The following is a 20,863-nucleotide window of genomic DNA, read 5'->3' on the forward strand; positions in this document are numbered from 1 at the left end:
CCCAGAAAACCTGTTGCAGTGGTAATGATTTAAAATTGTGAGCATGAACATTAAAGTGACAGAGACCCAGATTGGTTCCTTTTTAAATACACAGTAAAGTTTTGCTAAAGTGAATTTTTGTTTTAATTCACATTTTGCAGTTTTCTGTGGCTCCTTTGAAAAACATTTTTAAAAAGTAGAATTTATTTAATTTTCCTCTAAAAGACGGTCGATAATTTCAACTTCCATCTCCAAACCCCTCCTCCCCCTGTCACCTCTTTGCCTTCCTGCCCCTCCCACCGCCGCCGCCGCCCCCCCTCCACCCGTTTTTACCCCAACCTCAGGTGTCTACAAGGGCTTGTCGCTCTCGAGCACAGCGTCCCCGTCCCCCGCCGCCCCGGCTCCTCCCACCGCCGCCCCGACGTCCGCCTTGCTCCACCCCTGCTCCGCCACCAGTAACAACAACGGCACAGCCCACCCACCCGCCAACGCCGCCGCCGCCAACGCCACTCAGGTCCTGCTGGGAAACAACAACAGCCTCCGTTTGGCGATCCCCACCGGCAAGCGCATCCACGCGCCGCGGACGCTGAGCGCCACCATGTCGACATCCGCCTTAAAGCTCGCCCACGCAGCAACCGCCAACTGTCAGAAGCCCAAGGTGGCCACCTCCTCCACCTCCCCGCTGGACATGGTGCCCAGGTGAGGAAACACCTTTTGTCCTGTAAAATATTGGTAATAATGCGAGGACACATTGTCAAAGATCAATGAGATTAACACTGTAAACATTTTAAATATCCAAAATACACAGAACAACAGAAACGACAAATAAGATGAATTATAAAATTTCTGTAAACAAAATTGTTCTTCAAAAAATGGTCGACTGAGGCTAAAGCAGCAAACCAGAAGATTTTTATCATCCAGTCTTTGGGAGAAAGAGGGAAAAGAAAAACGGTAAATAATGAAAATGGAAATTATTTAATTTGTTTTAATTCATTATGCGATTAATTTATTGCTTATTGCAACAGGGATTAGCTTTTCTCCACAATCAAGAAGGAAAAAATCCTAATTAAAGGCAACTCTTAAATTAGATGTTGGCTTTGATTGAAGGAGCTCAGTGTTTCTGCAGTTCTACAGTTTTCTGGATGTTTGTTCCAGATTAGAGGAGCATAAAAACTGTTCTCCATGTTTGGCTCTGGGAATAAAACGGATTAGTCATTTTTTAATCCCAGTGGATTTACATGTTATAGCATCATAACAAAATATACCCAATTTAATATACATGTCTTTAAAAGAACAGTATAAACTGTATATTAATGAAATACCTAAGATCTCGGATTTGTAAATAATTTAAGTCGCATGACAGTAAAGTTGAAATAATGGGAGAATAAAGTTTTATTACCAGAATAAATGATATTAGAATATTTTGTAGCCTGGTCTAAATACTGTCATACAATTCAGACGGGATGATTAAAGCTGCTTTCTGTTAACGTTTTCTGCCATTTGTGTTTTCTGTTTTAAAAAACGCAAGAAAAAACATTCTTAAATTGGATCTGCTGTGAAAAAATAATTTTATTTTCACGCTATATTCACCAGCTGAAGCTGGAATGTGATTGGACAGATTTATGTTTTTTTTTTTTTTTTTGGCTGATTGAAACTACAAAAAACAGTCAAGTGGTTCAGTTTGTTGTTGGACCCAAAGTGAGTCAGTTTGTCTTGTTTGAACCAATGAGTCGGTTTCTGTCAACTTCCCAAAGACTGTTTAGATCAGTTCAAAGTAAAAAAAAATTATTATTGTTGGAGCCTGTATTCCTGCCGTAAACGTTAATAGTTGATGCTGTTGAACTAAATATTGAGTCCGTCCTGGAATTAACAAAAACACTTTTGCTGATGTTTGTCTCACTTCCAGAAATAAACCTTTAAAGCCTGAAGCCGTCTGTGAGCGCTAAGCTAACGGTGCTCCTCTGCCTCCTCTGTCCCGTTTCAGGGAGAATCTGGAGCAAGACAAGCCAGCACTGAACAGTCTGTCAGAGAACACAGTGGCCATGGAAGTCACGTAGCCTCCGCCGCCGGCTGCGAGGGAAACGTCACCCGGCGGCGGCGCCGTTTTCTTCCTTAGGGTTTTCTTTGTTTTCCTCTTTGTTTTTTTTTTTTTTTAAGGTGCTATGCATCATTTTGTTTAGTCGTGAATGCAAGTGGTGGCTGAATGAGCACGGCAAGGTTGGGTTTCCACGGCAACCGTTTTGGGACTTAATTGCAATGCTCGTCTCGTACAAATTTCTTTTTCTTCTCCCCTCCCATAATTTCCCCCTCCCCCCGTTTGTAATTGTTAATAAGAGATCGTCTGTAAATTCTTAATATGGCAATTATATGTACAGTACAGCATATTTGTAATAAATACCCCCGCCCCACCTTTAAATGCCCCGAAAATACCCCCGCCCCACCACCACCGCCCCTCGTTCTTGTATATAACATTACTTGAATACAGAATTGTTCATTTGTGATGTTTTGCACTCGAGATACAAAGTTAAAAAAAGAAAAAAAGACGAAAAGAGAAAACGACAAACTGCAACTGGTGCAAAAATAACGAGGAGTGAAAGTTGTACCACAGAAAAATGTATGTCATCACATGCATGGTGCAGAACCTGCTGTTGGATCTATTTATTGTGCCGTGTTTACAAAAAGTTATTTCTCCCCACCTTCCCTCTCCCAGCTATTCATGTCGGGTTTTTTTTTTAAATTTTTTTATTTTAAATACACTGTACCTCTCACCGGTGCCCCCAAGCTGTAGTCAGTGTTTAGCTACATTTAGCTACATCTGCGTATATTTTTTAAAAACATTGAACATGTTTCTGTTGTTCCACCATATTTGTCGTGTTGAGGAGTCGCAGGCCGGTAGGCGAGGCGTTTGTTTGCTCTTCCTTACATTTTTTTATTCCTGAGACAAGTAACAAAACAATTGGGATGAAGACTTTCCCAGAAGTCTTTGCTGCTTCTGACGTATCTAGGCACTATATGATTTTTTTTTTTTTAATTGACTGATGCTGCTTTTGTATGATTTTTATCGTTTGGTTTCCACTAGATGGCCTCATTTTTCATTGTTTTTCCTCCATCTCATTGTTTTTTTTTTTTTTTTTTTTTTTTTTTTTAATAAACGAGATTGTATCACCTCCCCCACTTGACATTTTAAATTTGCTCATGGAAAAACTTCATTCTTTTGTTACTTGTTGCTCTAAACGAAATATATATATCTATATATAAGGGAGTAAAAAAAATGCAGTAACTGACATTTATCATTCCAGCCTCTATGTAATAACAAACATGTATGAATTGAAAAAAGAAATTAGACGTTTTCTCTACTTTAAAAGAAAAAAAAAAAGCTATCCTGAAGGCTGAAAGGCCATGAACCACATGTTATCGGGTGCCTTCATTTGGGAAAAAATAAAAACCTAAAAAAAAATGTGCTCTCTTCTGTGAAGAGTTTGGTACTGAACAAGGCTACTTGTAGTTTTTCTTTGTCTGTACCACTATCCCAATGCCCATTCCAGTTTCCCAGTTTGATTCATGACTCTGTTTCCTGTTTGTTTTTTTTTGTAGACCCAACCACCACACACACGCAAACAAAAGAAATCCTTTTGAAATGTCACAAAATGAAATAAAAATCCAGGGCATTATGTGTTTTGACCAGCATGTGTCGTTTGTTTTTTGTTGTCTACAGTTTGTCTCCAAATGTTGCTGTAAATTACCTCCAAGTTTGGGAAGCTTGTTTAATTTGGAAAAGTAAGTACACCCCTGCTGCTTCCTTAGGATTTCATAAGGAAAGTAGCAGCTAGCTTAATGCTAATTGAATAATTTTCAATGTGACCTCTCATTATTAAAAGCAGAATTTTCAAGGTGGGAGGTACTATTCTCAATTTATATATATATATACACACACACACACACATTATTTATTCCAAAGTCGTTGTGGATGACGGCAGGATTTCCGGTTGTTTCCATTGAATGTACAACTGCGCAATTTGGTATTTTGATATTAATGAGCTTAATGGAAACTTGGATTAATAAAATCGATAAAGGTTTGGCGCTAGGATGACCCCCACCCCCCTCCAAAAAAACTGCTATAGACTTTGTTTTTTCGTACCAGTCACGTCAACAACCGGATGTTGCCGCTGGCGGGAACCACGAAGAACACGACCGGAAGTAGCTTGAGGATCATGGTGGTCATGTTTGACTTTTTCACGTGTGATTTAAATTTTTTTATGGAAGCCACGTAATGACGAAACCGTATTTTTTTCGACAGTTTTGTGCACAATAAAAGAAGCTTCCGACCAAAGACTTGCCTTACATGCTAAGCTCAACTCAAACATGTCCTGGATGACGCCATTATCTGTTGGCTAGCACTGCTAATCCAGCTCATTTGCGTTTGCTGCCCTTCTGGAAGTCACTGAAAGTCAGGAAGTCGGGATACGATGAAGGTTTGAACTTCCTCCGGCTCTCTGCATCCATGAAGTTTCTTCTTCAACTCCTGGTATTTCGGATTTGGTTCAGGTATGTTATGAGCTATTGAGATGCTAATCAGCTGCTGCATGTGGTTACAAAATGCCTCGTTACGCAGCATTTAAAACCAGAAGGAATAATTGTCCAAACCGACACTTCAGTCAAAAAGATTAATGAAAACAAGATCCCATTAAATCGGAAAAATATAAAATTTGTCAAAATTCTCTGAATGGTTGAACTTTGAGGAATGTTTCTACCAGCATCACAACTAAACAATGCCAGACCAGATGCAGCTTTTATTGAGAGAGGAAAAAAAAGAAAACATGAAGGTAACAGTCGAAATGACGGCAAATAATACAAACTGGAGAGTAGAAGAAGAAAGTAGAGTAATAAATGGTCAGTTTGTCCAATAGCAACATAACTACGAAGTTAGCTCATGTTAACTTCTTACAGTGAGGCATGAGAGGAAGAGCCTCATATTGCGTCCCAGCATTTTTAAATGACTGTAGTTGTGTGTTTAGGTTTGATGCAGAACAAATCTGTAAAAAACAAACACAAATTAGAATCTAACCCATTTAAAACAAAACCCTGCACCGGATTCCCAACTGGTTTGGCCAAAATCAGTTGTAATTAGTGAGCCGAAGTTGGCCCCAAGCAAAAAGTCCATCCAAGTAGCAGCAAACCAGCAGGATTTTATAGGGGGCCTATTTTACAAAACTCACATTTTGCAGGTTTTTATGCTACGATTTGGGTTTCTGCTGCTTCTAAAATCAGCCAAAGCACTAAAAAAAACAAAACAAAAGAAAAGCAATTTATAGGCAATAAGTTCATAAGTTAATGTTTTTGGTTTGTAGAAAATGAGCCATGTCAAAAACCTCCCAGAAGTTGAGTCACAACTGATGGGACAGTTATTTTGTTGATTTACCTTCCAGAAACCATATGCTCCATTCTTCTTGGTTGTGTAGGATGCTCTACTAATGCTTTTCAAAGATATACAGTGGTATAATTATGCATCTTTTTGCCATAATTTTCATGCGAGTGTAAATGTTGAGTTGGGGGGGGGCACGGCCAGCAGCAGCTTATTTGGATTTAAAGTGACAAAACGCCCTAAAACAGCTAAAAATGCAGAACTGACCAGAATGAAATTTAATTATCTAACATCTATCATGTTTTGTGTAACTTGTTGACCTATCATAACCTGTTCAAGGAATCATATAAACATATAAATTATGAGATTTCCTGGTCTTGACCGCTACACACTCATTTCTTACATATGAATCAGTGAAGCAAAACAACATCTAAAATATAAAACTGTTCACTTTGTTTCCATCATGACGGTGCATTTGCTAACTGTTCACATCATTTAAAAGCTTCCTATTAAACCAGCTGTGTAAAGAGGCTCTGTGTTCATTAGCGCCGGTGTTTCGTGTGCGTTTGTAGACACAGGGATTTGGTGACATCGGTCGTTGCTTTGTGTGAGGTTAAGTTCAAAGCTAAAGGACATGAGGACGTTCTCCGGATCCGGTCTCATTATCTAAGCGCCGACTTTATCCTTTGGATCTTCGTTTACGGCCCAGACAGAAGCTAATGAAGAGCAGACATGGCGGACTGGCCGCCTCATTACAGCTGATGAGTCAGAGGGGGAGATGAAGGTCGCCTGCTGATCGCTTTGACTGCCAGCTGCGGCTTGATGCCTTCAGTTTGAAATAAAGTACCCAGTTAGATCAATACTTCAATAACCTTCCAGGACGTTGAGATAAAGGCATGAATGTTAGTGGTTGTAGTAACTATATGTTTTTGTTTTAATATTAGACATATTTGTTCTGTTTTCCAAATCTTTTCCAAATCCTTGACCATTTCAAAAAAATGTTTCATGTTACAAACACAATTTCAATATATTTCACTAGGAATTTAACATAAAACACCAACAAAAAAGGAGAATTAAAAATGGTTTCGACATTTTTGTGGCCAAATAATTAGCAGTTTACTTCAGTTTCAGGCACTCAGACATTAAGTATAAATATAAAAACTATAATAAGAGATTAAAGGAGCAATATTTACATGTATTTGAACCCTTTTTGTGGTTTCTATTGCAAATATATTTTTTCAATAATAAAAATAAATGTTTCCCATGTTACAGTACTTTTTCATCAATATTAAGAAATATTTTACTTAAAACAAGCTCATATGTCTTACTGTAAACTTGCTTCTAAGCTAGTTTTGTCTTATTTAAAGTGCACTAAGATATTTGAGTTAGAAACGACAAAAGTACTTGGTTAGATTTTGTTTTTGTAGTGAATGTACAGAATGGATTCATATGGTAGTGCAAATACGCCTATTTTGTTCCACAGTAGTGAACAAGTAGTAACAGGAAGTACCTGCAATTAATTTACTGTTGTAGACAAAAGCAAAATAGCAAAGCGTCATTTTTCTGTGCTGTTTTTCGCCACTGAAGCAACAAATTACTTATTTGAACAAGACATGAAAAATGATCATGTTGATCCCATGTTCAGTCCAAACAGTAAAGATAAAGTCTGTTAATCTAAAATAATATTTAATGTGAAAATGTTACACAGACTTTGAGGATATTTGGTTTTTAGAAGCTCGTCCTAATGAATCTTCCTCAAGAAAACAAAACTTATGATTAAATGAGTTGGTTTTCTTTGTAAAGTCAGATATTTTAGATGTTTTTAGGGGTTTGCATCAAACACAAGATATAAAATCACTAGGAAAATATAAATCTTATTCCAACAGCACTGAAGAGCAAATTCAAAAAATATATATTAATCCCAGAGGGAAATTAAATGTTCAATGGTTTAAAGAGAAAACTAAAATGATCTGCAGCAGGAAAAGGAAAGTAACAGCAAGAAGAAAAAAAATAAAATTACATGAATGTCAAAAAAAAAAAAAAGCACAAAGTGAAAGTCAGTCGGAGTATCAGGATCCCATCCAGAGCTGCTCTCTCTTTTTATATGTAGTTAAGAATAAAAAGTTATGCTGAGACTGAAGCTTCTGTAGAGCAGAATTTAATTAAGAGTTTTTCCCCGTGTCAGCAGAAACTGAAATGAAAAGAAACCCTCTGAGCGGAGAGAACCCTGATTTCACAGCCGCCCCCGTTCTCCGGCTCGCTCTGCCCGGACTCCCCGGAGGGCCGGCAGGATGGAGGCGGGATTATCGGCGACACGACTCCGCGTGTCGTCGGTGGGACCGAGCGGGAGACGGCTCTGGGTGTGGAAGAGGAAACAAAGCAAAGATCCCAAAATGTGAGAAGAACATCAAGTCCAAACAAACCGGGTTCGGTTTACGGCCTCGTTTCAACCAGTGAGTCAGATTTAGAAATATTTAAGTCTGACTTGGAAAACAGGGCAGCGATTCCTTAAAAGGAAGAAATACACCCAGAAATGTTATTTATTATGGAATTTAGGCCTGTATAGTGAATATCTAGATGTGAATATCTGGATTATTCAGGGCTGTAATAGGTCAGATGAGACAGAAACATTAATGCTGCAGTACGCAACTCTTATAAAAAATGTTTATTTTACATATTTGTTAAAATTACCGTCATGCTGTTTAATACAAGACAGATAATCTGAAAAAATCAAGCTCCACTGGCTCAGCGCTAACCAGAAACTACCAATCAGAGCCAGGAGTCGGGTCTTAGCGCTGTCAATCACTCTTGTGTTCAGCACAACATAGCCTACCACTAATGCTAAAGCTAGTTAGCATAGCTTCCGATGACGGCAGATAAACGGTTTTCCTGCAATGGTGAGTTGTTTTTCACAGCGTTGATTAACAGCCCTAAGACCCGCCTCCTGCCCCTGATTGGTTGTTTTTGGTCGGGAGCGATGCATTTCTTCAGACGGCAGTAGCAGCTCAGTAAGGAGGTGGAGGAGATGTTTTCACAGATTATCTGCCTCATAACAAACTGTCACATGGTGACAGTTTTAATAAATATGGAAAAAACATTTTTGTAAAAGTGACACATTGGAACTTTAACTCCACTTTTCACCTACCACCCTCAAACTCCCTTTTCTAATATCGCCCTGGGCAACTGCCCATAGAAACCTAAATGTTTAACAGCATTTTATAGTGATATCAAATTATAGTGAGTCTGTTTTATGGAAACTAATAAGATTCATACAAGAATGGAGCCTTTTATTTATTGATCTACATGTTAAGATGCTAACTTCAGCTTCTTTAATTGGAGGAAATATCTAACTTGTATCAGGTGGTCAGCTGAAAAATCATCTTAGTTTCTGTTTTAAATTACTGTAATAAACTTGATATTTGCGTTAACTAGAATGTAAATGTATAAATGGTTTAATAAAATCTTTTTTTTCTAAATAAAGACCGCGACCATCATCTGAGTGAATCAGGAGCCGGACTGCTCTGCGATTTATAGGATTTTAATCCCAGAGGATTACATGATTCCAGCTTTGTTCAGGGATAAAAGAAGCACCAAATTATTCCTCCATGAAGCAGCGAGGCGACAGCAAGCGTGGAAAATCCTGTTCTGCGTGTGTGTGTGTGTGTGTGTGTGTGTGTGTGTGTGTGTGTGTGTGTGTGTGTGTGCGTGCGTGTGTGTTGTGGCTTCACTGCGTTCGATTATTAATCTCTGGCTCCACCTGGTGGTTAAACTAGTGCTGTGCATATTAACGTTTGACTTGTAAATGTTTGCCTACGAACTCAAAGCTCCGAAAAATTCAGTAAAAAATTGTTTGTTTCTTATAGAAATTTTTTAGATTAATCTCAAACATCCTGAATTGTTTCTAGTAAATTTTTTGACTTTTCAAACTAAGAAAGTTAATTGTTTTTTTCAACAACAAAAAAAAAAAAGAGAATCTCAAAATTTCTTTGTTTATTTCTAGCAAATGTTCAACTTCTGGAGCTCAGAAATTTTTTAGTATAGAATATTTCTGAGATTAATCAAACAATTTCAGATTTTTTTTAGCACGTTTTTGAGTTTTTTGGCAGAAATCTACTACTTTTCCGTCTATCTACCATGACCTGAATATGTCGCTGCATGTTAATAAAAATAATTAAATAAATAAAATAACTAATAAAAATAACAAAAGTACATAAGAGCCAGCCACATAGAAACATTCTGATGATACATTTTTATTTTCATTATTCTGACATCACATGTCCTTATTTTAAAATAAAACTAACTTGTAGTTTTATTCCTTATTTCTACTGTGGATTCTCTGCAGGTTACCATTAAAAAACGGAGTAAAACCCAAATAAAACTTTATTTGCAGAGGGTGGAGAAATCAAACATGCATGCAGTTTTCCCCTCAGGAAGCAGCCGCAGCCGTTTTTCTCTTGTTGAGCAAATACTGTGAAATATTTAGAGGTTAGGTGTCTTCAGAAGAGGGAAAACCTTCAAAGAGGCTCCTGATCAACACTTCGCCTTCACTTCCTGCTCTCCTGGCGACGCAAACGTTTTCACACCTCACTGGTTTTACTCCTGCAAATCAGCAACGATCAACAAAATATGACCTTTTTGACAGAAAATAATAATAATAAAAAAAACCTTTATTGTTTAAGTGGAAGCTAATTTCTACAAAGTCATGACAATTTAATAAAAAATAAATTAAATTCACCTCCTTCGAGTCAGTATTTAGTAGGTGCACATCTGGACGCTGCAGTTTTTATGCCATTCTTCCTGCTAAACTTTTCAATACAACAGAAAATTAGGGTCACTATAGATGAAAGAAAGGGAGTAAATTTCTCCCAAACACTCATCAAATTTTTAGATTAATCTCAAATATTTTCTAGAAGAAAAAAAAGCAGGGAATTTCTGACCTTGAAAAGTGGAAACTTTGCTACAAAAACTCAAAACGTCTGTAGAAAAAAAAGGTGGAAGCTGAAAATTTGATAGAAAAAAACTCAGAAATTTTTAGATTAATTTCAGAAATGTTCTTGCAAAATACCTTGAAATTTCTGACCAGGAAATGTTGAAAATTTGCCACAAAAACTCAGAAGTTGGATTTTTCTAACATTCAGGGAAAAAGTTCAGAAATTTTGAGATTGCTCAGAAATTTTCTAGAAAAAAATGTGTAAATTCTGACCTTGAAAAGTCAAAAAAAAATTATAGAAAAATAAATTGTAAATTTCTGGGCTACAAATGTAATAAAATGATTAAAAAAAACTCATACATTTTAAAATTAGTCTAAAAAATGTTATAGATCAAACCTGGAAATTCCAAAGTCGACAATTTTCGACTTTTGGAATTTTCTGGATCTTCTCCATCATAGTCTTCTGTAACTTCCCCTCCAAAAAGAGCGACAGAAATAGCATTTAATTTATATTTATTTATGTTTACTGCTCACAAACCTTTTACTGCCTTTAAAACATCATATTCAACTCATAAACTGCATTCAGTTTTAATGAATTAACCAACCGATGCACTGATGGTTGGTAATGGATAATTTCAGGCTTTTATACGCTGAAAACATTCAGGAAAACAAGATTAAATGACATTTATGTTGTTCACAGTCACAAATTTTAAATTAACACTTTAAATTCATAGTTAAAATAAATTTTGGTTGATACATTCAGACTGCTACAGAATAAAAAATAATAAATCTGTTGAAGTTTTTTAGGACGAATAAGGAGAAAACCTTAAAATGAGCTTTGGTTAAACATTGCACATGTAAAGATCCGATTCAGCTTCCAGAACCGAGACGAACATTCAGCTGTAAACTCTGAGCATGCATACATGGAGAACAACAGCCAGGCGTCTTACGGTAAACAGCGATTAAAACCAGAATCCGGATAAAAACATGAACCTAAATTCACTCCTGGTGGGAGGGAAGGAATGAAATGTGCAAAAATAAACAAAACTGCTTGAATTCATGATCGTCTGGTTCAGGTAAACATCATTAATCAGTTGAATTTGGTGTCAAAACCACACGTCGGTACCACACAGTGTCAGTTCATGAACCACAAACTCTGTCGGGGTTTAAGTTACAGATCAAAATAAAACGAGCGGTACATTAAAAAAAAAACATTTTATAAGATAAAATTACAATATAGACCTTAGAAAACATCTTCAAGACTAAAAGGTAGTTTTTAATCTCCAGAGGATCAATTCACACAACTAAATATTTCTTCTACTTGGAGCTGGACGATATGTCTGAAAAACGTATCGCGATATAATCGTTTCATATCAGTCAATGTAGATAGTTATTGATTAGGTTTTTTTGTTTTAAATATCTGAAATATTGCCAAACTGGTGGTGTGACCCTTCCTGTTTTATCTAGTTTTCTCTCCGCGGCGTTATTTATTTTTAAGCAGTTTTATGCAGACAGAGTGGTGAAACGTTAAACTGCTGCTGCGCCAGTTACGCAACAGCTTGTTGCTAGGTTACCCAGCAGGTCGTTGCTAGGCAACCAAAGAGTGAGTGAGTTAGTCTATGCCACGTCGTCTACTGTCCGTGTTTTTTGTTTCTGTATGTTTCTTCTTTTAAATAGTTATCGTAGAAATAGAGGAAACGGAACTGCTTCGTAAACACTTCTAAATAAGAGCATGAAAATAAAGGTTTTAATTACTTGAAGAATTGTTACCAAAATTTCCAACAAAGATACTGAACTTTATTCAACTGAAAGTTTGCAAAATAGTTTACACTTAGCTTGCTTGGAGGAAGCTAAGTTTGCTAAATGTTTTCAAAGTTAGCCAAAACGCTAAACAGAAAGTTAGCTCTGCTATTAGCGCATTAGCCAGCGTGTGTCCATCACTGTTTTCTGCTAATTGTGGACGTCCCAACCAAATACTGTAATTGGACGTACGTTTCAGTAGGCTGACATTACAAATTGGGTCAGATTTTCTGAGAAACTAATTGTTTGGGTTTATAATCATGATAAACAGAAATAAATGTCTGAAATATTTCACACATTTTGATCTGATTGACAGAGGTAAATAAACTTTTTGAGTATTTTCTATTTATATGCGAAACATTAAACCGTCTTTTAAGCTCAGGTATTTGAGTGAACCAACCCGTTATAGGTCCAAATGGCCAGATCACATCTCATTTTTAATCCACCCTGGACATAAAATAACAGACATTTTGAATAAAAACTATAAATCGGAGTCTCTGGTGTTACTTCAGGCCCTCAGATGCCGTTGGACATCATCCCCGTGTTCAGTTTCAGGAAGAACGACTTCAGCTTGCACAGCCGGCACTTCTTCTTCTTCTTCTTCTTGGCGTTCTTACCTTTCTTGTAAACTCCCTGATATTTTGCCTCCTCCTCTCCATCCGCCCAGGGCGCCCAGGCCTGGCCGTTCCGGCTGGGGTTGGCCCGCGGGTCGTCGGGGGGGAAGTACACCGGCACGGCGGTCCGGTTGTAGTGGGCGAGCCGCTCCAGCAGCTGCTGGACCACGTCTGGCCTCTGCTCCGCCAGGTCCCGCCGCTCGAACGGGTCGGACCTGATATTGAAGAGCCAGACGGTCTTCAGGCTGGGCGGCTTGGAGAGCGGCGAGGAGGAACGCTCCAGGTTCCACCAGCGGCCGGGAAGAGTGGGAAGCATCTGAGGATCAGCGATCGGAAATGTTTTAGCTTGTTTTGTAGAAGTAAAACAGAATGTGTGGATTCACAGCAGCTCTGTTTAATCCGCTTTAATCAAACTTTAATTGAACATTTAGCAACGCTTATTAGAGGACAAGTCAAAGAGTCGGTGTGGTTCTAGTTACCATGACAACGGAAAGAAACCAGAAATCTCGGAAAACTTTATCACTGTGTAGCTAACATTTTTGTAAGTAGCTTGGACTTAATTTATTCTTGACAAAATCAGTCCAGTGGCAGCAAATGGCCACCAGACTTTGAACACACTTGGCCCAGAAAGTCCGGTTCCTTTTGGGTAGATGTGAACGCGTAATCGAACTCTAACGCGGACCAAAACAACGAACTCTGATCCGCCTACAGTTTGGTTGAAGTGAACTCTGATGCGATTCGAGTGAATATGTGAACACCAAGTGGACCGTGGACTACTCCAAAAGTAGGAAGTGAACTACAATGCAGGGCATTCTGGGTAAATACAACTAAAACAAACGTGACAGCGTAGCGCTAGCGGGAGAAATGACTCATGGTCTTATAGCAACGACAAAAGAGAAATGCTACAACCGCTAAAATCTGATGCTGAATCAAGTTAATCTGTCTTCTTTTTTTTGTCTTTTCCTTCTGTGGTTCTTGGTGCAGCGCCCCCACAGGCGAGGAGGGGAACAGGTTTTTCCAAATGATTTGGTTTTAAATGCAGTTCTGGTTACAAATCGAACCGGGTCTACTGGACCTTCAGGTGTTAAAACAGCCTAAGAACTTTTCTCGGTACCTGTAGAGGGACCCAGTCTCCGTGACCCGGATCTCCGGTCAGCAGCTTCCAGTCTCCGACCCGGATGGCGGCCTGGACAGACGTGTCCCACAGCTGAGGTGGTGTCGGGGTTCCAAACTGAGATGTGTTCTGGTTCTGGACGAAGGTCTGCTTGGGTTTTGGCGTTCGCTGCTCTTTGAGTGGTTTCTTTGGTTTGGTGTGAGCCGATCTGGACTGGGACAGGTTGTGGTTCTGTGACGTGGTTCTCTTGGATTTGGTTTTGGATTTGCGGTGGAAAGTGCCAGATGGAGCTCCGCCGGACTGGATTCCAGGCTGCAGCTCTGGTTCTGGTTTTGTCTTGGCTTTTGGGCCAGACTTCAGCTTCAGCTTGGGAACAGGCTTGGATTTCTTTGCAGCCTCATGGGAAAAAATCTGAGGTTTCTTGGTGGTTTTTAACTTGAATCCAGACTTTTTATCCAGTTTCTGCTTCAGAACTTTCTTCTGCTTCTTCTTGGGGTTTTGAAACGCTGCTCCTTTGGACGGGCTTTCTGCCAAATCAAAGAAAATGAAACATGAACAAACCAGTTTTAGAAGGAAAATAGCATTTTCAGTAGTAAATGAACGAATATAGGGCTGCAATTATTTTAGCAATCGATTATTCTGACGATTAATCGTTTGTTTGTTTTTTAATGGCACATTTTACACATTTTTCATTTAATTTCAAACTTTTTGTTCATACAGTATTAGAAATACATTAAAGACGCTAATAAACAAATAATTTAATTCCTTTTTAAAAATTGTATTGCCTAAAATATAATGATACAGCATTCCTTTAGTGAATTTGGACTGGATGAAACTAAAACTTTTTCGGTTGAGGACTTCTGGGTAAAACACATTGACAGACAAGGAAGAGCTTTTCATCTAAAATGTTACATATATATTGTACAGTTTTGGCTTAATTGATTCTCTGAATGTGTTTTATTTTTTACAAATTGCCATTTTTTGGAGTCTGTATACTTCAGCTAACGATTAATCGATTACTAAATTAGTTGACATTATCTGATTAATCGTTTCTGCCCTAAACCAGTTTGCTTACTATTTTGGACTCAATTGAAGAAAACTGAAATAAATAAAAACAGGATCTAGGCCATCCTTCACTTGAAGATGCTTGTTGTATTTAGCCAAGTTGTAACAAAGCAATTAAAAGCAGATTTGGACGCTTTTAATTGATTAATCCGATTAATCATTTCAGCCTTGATTAAGTCGATTCTCTTTTCGTTCCTGCCCGTCGTACCTGCAGCTGCTTTCTTTCCGGGCTTGTCGTCCCGGCTCTTGGATTCAGTCGGATGTTTGTGCAGCGGGTCGATGTTGTGGAGAATCTCTTTTCGTGGAGACTCCTTCCCCTCGCTGATGGCGGGCCAAACGTCAAACCCGTCCAGACCTTGGCTCTGAGCCACAAACACACACAAGCAAAGGTTTATGCAGGAAACTCCCTCATTCCTGTGGCTGGGAGTCCATCCATCCATCCATTTTCTTGCACCCTTTTTTCCCTCAGTGGGGTCGGGAGGGGTGCTGGTGCCTCTCCAGCCAACGTTTCGGGCGAGAGGCGGGGTCACCCTGGACAGGTCGCCAGTCTGTCGCAGGACAACACAGAGACACACAGAACACACAACCATGCACACACACACTCACACCTAGGGGCAATTTGGAGAGGCCAATTAACCTGACAGTCATGTTTTTGGACTGTGGGAGGAAACCGGAGTACCCGGAGAAAACCCACCATGCACAGGGAGAACATGCATGGCTGGGAGTCATTCAGTTAAATACAAATTTCAACAAGGGTTTAGAAACGAACTTATTGCATATGCACACATCTTTTTGTCCAGCATTGTAATGTCACTATGATGGAGTATTAGGCTAAGAAAAATAAATAAATTACGAGAATAAAGCCAAAATATTACAAGAACAAAGTCAGAATAACATAGAAATAGATTTATACAACAATGAAGTTGAAATAGTACGAGACTAAAGTCATAATGACAATAAATTTGTAATAATACGAGAATAAAATCGAACGACAATTAAGTAAAAAAAAAAAGAGAATAAAGTTGTAATAATATGAAAATAGTCGTAAAAATACGAAATTAATTTCGTACGACATTGAAGTTGAAATAATACGTGAATAAAGTCGTGATAAAACAAAAATAGAGGTGAAGTAAAACAAGATGAAAATAAAGTCGTACAAATAACAATGTTATAAAAATCCGAGAACAAAAGTCGTACAGCAATGAAGTGAAAATAATGCCAGAATAAATTCATAATATTACCAGAAAAAATAGTGATATTATTCAAACAAAGTAGTAATTCTATGATAACTCTCACACAAAAAATAGAAATTGAAAAAGAGGAATATTGAGCATCTTAAGCTAAACTGTGGTACTGATTTCACATACAGGAAAATAATCCAGTCTTTAACGCATCAGCATGAAACTATTTCAGTTTATTTCAAAGAAACTTGACAAACTGGTCACATAAAATCTTTATACTCAACTGCAGCTTTGCTCTCTTTAAAACAACTTTTTTCCAGTTATTTTACAACTTTCTTCTTGTAATATTGCGTCATTTTTCCACTAATATTACAACTTTATTCACATAATTAAAGAAAATCTCTCTGTGCCCCTTTATTTTCTGTCCTGGTCGCAATACGATATCATGTCAAACATAAAAAAAATCTGGTTTGAATTAATAGAACAAAGCAAAGTCAGTGAGAATTTTAAATAACCCATAAATAAAATGATGCAATCAAATAAAACCATGAGTGTTGGACGACTGACCTGGGTTATGTTGCCGCCGGCCAGTCCCACCAGTGTGGGGAACCAGTCTGTGATGTGGAGCAGAGCTCTGGAGACCCGCCTCCTTCGCTTCAGCAGCGGGCTGTGGACGAACGCCACGCCACGCACCCCGCCCTCCCAATACGTGCCCTGCAAACAAACCGGCATGTTTACCTGGAAGGACGCGTAATGCACTGATGCTGTTATGGGAAAATTACACTAAAACTAAAAAATACACAAATTTTAAGTTGTGAAAATTACAAATCTAACCAAAGTCGTCTTTCCGGAGTGCTTTTAAAATCTAAAACAACAAAGTTCTCCGCGGTATTTCTATAGAAGCAGACATGGTTCCAGGAACAAAGAAAAGGACACAGGGAAAAATGAGGTTTGAAGGATGGAAGAAAGAAAAAAGATGAAGTACTGAAGGAAGGAATGGATGTCACTACTGGCAGAAATGACAAAGAAGACGGCAGGAAAAGGTAGGAGCATGATGGCACTGCATGTTTTTTAATCATTTATTTCCTGAACAAACTCATTCATGTTGCGTTTCTTCTTTAATGGAAGCACTGTGGTTTTTCAACATTAGTGGAATATTGAAAGAGTTTTGCACACATTTGTAATTTTAGTTGCATTTCCACTGGCCATACACATCAGATCTTGCACAAACTGGAATTACAAAAATAAATTCACTTAATGGAAATACACCAATTATGAAAAAAAATCACATTTTTTGATAGAAGGTTTTTACACTAGGATGAGGTCATTGTTTGGCCATATCAAGAATAGTGTATTTTTAAAAATGGAAAAACTTTTTTTGCATCGTGAGTCATGTGATTAACAACTGGATGTTACCACTGGCGGAAACGACGAAGAAGATGACAGGAAGTGATAGGAGGATGATGGTGCTGCATGTTTTACACAGCATCTCCTATAGAGGAATTTAAATGTGCTATTATAATTATATTACTATTAATATAATTATATTCCTCCACACTCCAATGTTTTTAGGAGATTTAAAATTGATCTTAGCATGTTTGCTACTCACACAGTAAATACTGAGCCAATTGTTTGGATTAAAAATAAAGTACTTCATTGTTTACCTTCCTGCCTCGTAGCGGCCAGTTGCTCCCTCCGGTGAAAGGCTGGGCTCCGTTGTCGGTGGAGTAGATGATCACGCTGTTCCTGTAGTATCCGTACTTCCTGAGGGCGTAGGTCACATTTCGGACGGCTTCGTCCACCGTGGAAACCATGGCGGCGAACTTGCGCCTGGCGACGTTAGCCATGTTGCGGTAGGGGTAGATGTAGGACTTGGGAGGCTGCAGAGGAGTGTGAACTGCCTGGAGGAAAATAATTCAAGTCTTTTCAGATTCAGACTAACTTTATTTTGGTAAATTAACAGCATTACAAAGAAGAAAACAAAATAAAACACTATTTTACAACCTAATTGTTTACAAAAAACCCCGTTCCTTATGCTTTCCTATCCTTTTCATAGACTCAGTGGGCTATATATAAGTACACATTCACTTATTCATATTTAAATTTACATGTTTATATACATATCCACACAACAGTATTCGCTTTTATAATTTGACATCTTAATGCTCTTTTTAAAGCTCACCAAAAAAAAGATCATGATTCAATGCACAGTTTTCATGTGATGTCTTACATCCGGGAACTTTGTAGCTGACAGCCATCTTGGTAGGTTTCTGTAACTAACTGTCCTGACCGTTGCTATGGAGTTGCTATGACAGCAATAAAGAAGCCACATTATCTGCCTCATACAGGTTGATCCTGACAGCAGTGATATTGTTGATACACTTTGGTCAATAGTGTTAATATACTTTCGTTTTATTGGTTTTTGTTATACTTGCCTACCAAGATGGCGGTTCAGTGGCGTGAATCACTTCCAGTTCAGGCTTGTGGGAACTATTCATTCCAGTTTCACACCGATAACTGAAACACATCTAGATTTTACTTTGCTTTTCTCTTTTGCATGTTAACAAACCTTCTAAGTTATATTTAGTCTCTCTTAACTTAAATAATCTCTAAGTTGCAGAAGGAAGACTTTTGTTCAATGCTTGTCATTTATAGTATTTTTATTTTTACACCTTTAAATTTTAAAGTTTTACTTTAAATGAAAAGTTTATTTAAAAAGTCTAATAGCTTTTTTTTGTAGCTTACCTAATGTGTTATAGTTGTTTTATTTACATTTCTTCATATTTCTTATAAGGTCGATATCAATAATTATTGATTAGTTTTATGTTTTAAATATCTGAACTGCTGCCAAACAGGTAGAGTGAACTTTCCTGTTTTGTCCCGTTTTTATTTCTAAGCAGTTATGAGACATGCTGGGAAAACATTAAGCTGTTGCTGCGCCAGTTACTCAACAGGTCGTTGCTAGGTAACCAGAGTTGGGGGAGGGACTTGGGACTGCTGGTTACCCAGCAGGTTGTTGCTAGGCAACCAAAGACTGAGTGATCCCACTGACCCAGTTTAGCTAAAGTCTTTAATCTGCCTACTTCTCCCAGAATGCTGTACAGTTCTATTAATATTTTATATATTGAATATTCTACCGGACGTGTTATGTAATGATATCTACATATCGTGATCTATATTGTTGTTGATTTATTGTCTTGCCTTAATTTCTTAGCAATGTGATAAATAGGGCATTATTTAATATGCAAGCTTTTCATATGTACTAAATGTCTTATTTTTAAACAAAATTCCAGTCATTTTTGCAGTTTTATTTCTAATATATTCAATCTGAGGCTTCCAACTGTGTTTCAAGTCTTTTGTCAAGATGCACATTTCTCAAGGCCTGTCCAGCCACAACCAGCCAACAGAGAGAAAATAAACGATATATAAACAAATGTAATCTTAAATTATCCTTCCTGAGTCTGGTTTTAATTCTGCAGACGTTTGAATGTGGAAAACAAATCTCTAAATGGGTTTCGGATGTTCAGAAACACTTTAATGAACTCTGTCCTTCCGTCCAGGCGTAAACTAGAACTCCACCTTAATGTCACGTTGCACAGACGTCCTGATACCTGGAGGGACAGCAGCAGGAAGAGCGGCCCGTCCGCCGGGCTGCGGCTCTCCAGGATCTTCCTGGCTCTCTGGGTGAACAGCATCGTGGAGTATTTTCCCTCCTGGCCCCAAGCGACGTTCTCATTGTCATGCAGGTCGTAGCCACACAAGCCAGGGCCGTCACAGGACCGATAGCTGGGCAACAGACAGAGAAGTTTAAAAACTAACCTGGCGAATGACAGACTGGGTTAACGTGTAAAGTCATACTAACCTGTAATAATCCACACTTCCTGTTAATGAACCAAAGAAAGAGTCGAAACCTTTTCTGGTGGGCAGGCAGGCCTTCCTGAACAACAAGCAACAAGGAGTTTACTGTTATTAATTGTATTGGAGGCATGCAATAGATTAAATGTGTTTCTGTCTTGTTCAGAAGAAACAAATGAAGCTGAATATTCCTGCTAGAGCAGAGAGATACTGCATAATGTGGCATCGATCCGATACCAGATATCAGAGCCAGACTTACTGATACTTTTTATTTTAATTTGATAAATCATCAGACTTCTGACCTCTAGGCATTTTTGTAGTTTCTCCTTTTAATTATTTAGTTAAAACCTAAACAGATATCAACAACAATTTTTGTTTTCTAAATAAAATGCAAAAATATTATAATTTGACAGAATATCTAAGCAACTTTTTATCGTGGAGTTGAGAAAATGCAATACTGATTTGGATTGATTGATCTGCCTCTGCTTCCTGCAGATATTGGGACACGGCAGGAAGCAGGACCTCAGTTTCCAGTGCGGCTGCTTGGTCAGCTACATCGCTCTGCTAGCCTGCATTCCGTCTCCATGGTAACCAGCTGCTGTACTGGCCAATCAGAGCTAGCCAAGTATTAACACTCTTACTGATTTGTTGTATTTTTACTTTTATTGGTCACATTTAAATATTTCCAAATGATTTTATTTATTTTGAGAAAAGAAGGAATCCTAACCGACTCTTATGTAGGAAACATTTTTTAGACTTTATGACCAGTAACTGACATCGAAGTCGAACGCTAGCTAAAAAGGTAGATGTGCTAACCCTTATAGCACTAATCATAAACATTAGTTGTGCTAACGCTAAAGCCCTACACCAGCACAGTGTTCAGCAGAAACTAATACTACAGCCCTACAGTAGCATGGTGTTTAGCGGATGCTAATGCTAAAGCCCTACAGTAGCATGGTGTTT

At 38.2% G+C, this 20,863-nt stretch overlaps 2 protein-coding genes across 12 annotated transcripts in view; one reads left to right on the forward strand and one right to left on the reverse strand.

The window, feature by feature from the left end:
- The window catches only part of LOC103479473 (enhancer of polycomb homolog 1-like), a 37,372-nt gene extending 34,254 nt beyond the window's left edge, over positions 1 to 3,118 (forward strand). For 2 of the 3 annotated variants that reach the window (XM_017310179.1, XM_008433904.2), the window contains 2 exons: positions 324 to 678; positions 1,964 to 3,118. In XM_017310179.1, the coding sequence (XP_017165668.1) occupies positions 324 to 678; positions 1,964 to 2,036 (428 nt within the window). In that variant the 3' untranslated portion in view covers positions 2,037 to 3,118. Of the gene's footprint in view, positions 1 to 323; positions 679 to 1,885 lie in introns of all 3 variants that reach the window. The other variant, XM_017310178.1, reaches the window with a different exon arrangement.
- A 7,649-nt stretch (positions 3,119 to 10,767) lies between these two features.
- The window catches only part of LOC103479474 (arylsulfatase I-like), a 44,583-nt gene continuing 34,487 nt past the window's right edge, over positions 10,768 to 20,863 (reverse strand). For all 9 annotated transcript variants that reach the window (XM_008433906.2, XM_008433905.2, XM_017310030.1 and 6 more), the window contains 7 exons: positions 19,908 to 19,982; positions 19,657 to 19,831; positions 17,710 to 17,946; positions 16,613 to 16,759; positions 15,073 to 15,226; positions 13,800 to 14,326; positions 10,768 to 13,001 (listed from right to left, as the gene is read on the reverse strand). In XM_008433906.2, the coding sequence (XP_008432128.1) occupies positions 12,588 to 13,001; positions 13,800 to 14,326; positions 15,073 to 15,226; positions 16,613 to 16,759; positions 17,710 to 17,946; positions 19,657 to 19,831; positions 19,908 to 19,982 (1,729 nt within the window). In that variant the 3' untranslated portion in view covers positions 10,768 to 12,587. The remainder of the gene's footprint in view (positions 13,002 to 13,799; positions 14,327 to 15,072; positions 15,227 to 16,612; positions 16,760 to 17,709; positions 17,947 to 19,656; positions 19,832 to 19,907; positions 19,983 to 20,863) is intronic.

This window comes from Poecilia reticulata, linkage group LG17, assembly GCF_000633615.1.
Source record: "Poecilia reticulata strain Guanapo linkage group LG17, Guppy_female_1.0+MT, whole genome shotgun sequence".
Lineage (NCBI taxonomy): Eukaryota > Metazoa > Chordata > Actinopteri > Cyprinodontiformes > Poeciliidae > Poecilia > Poecilia reticulata.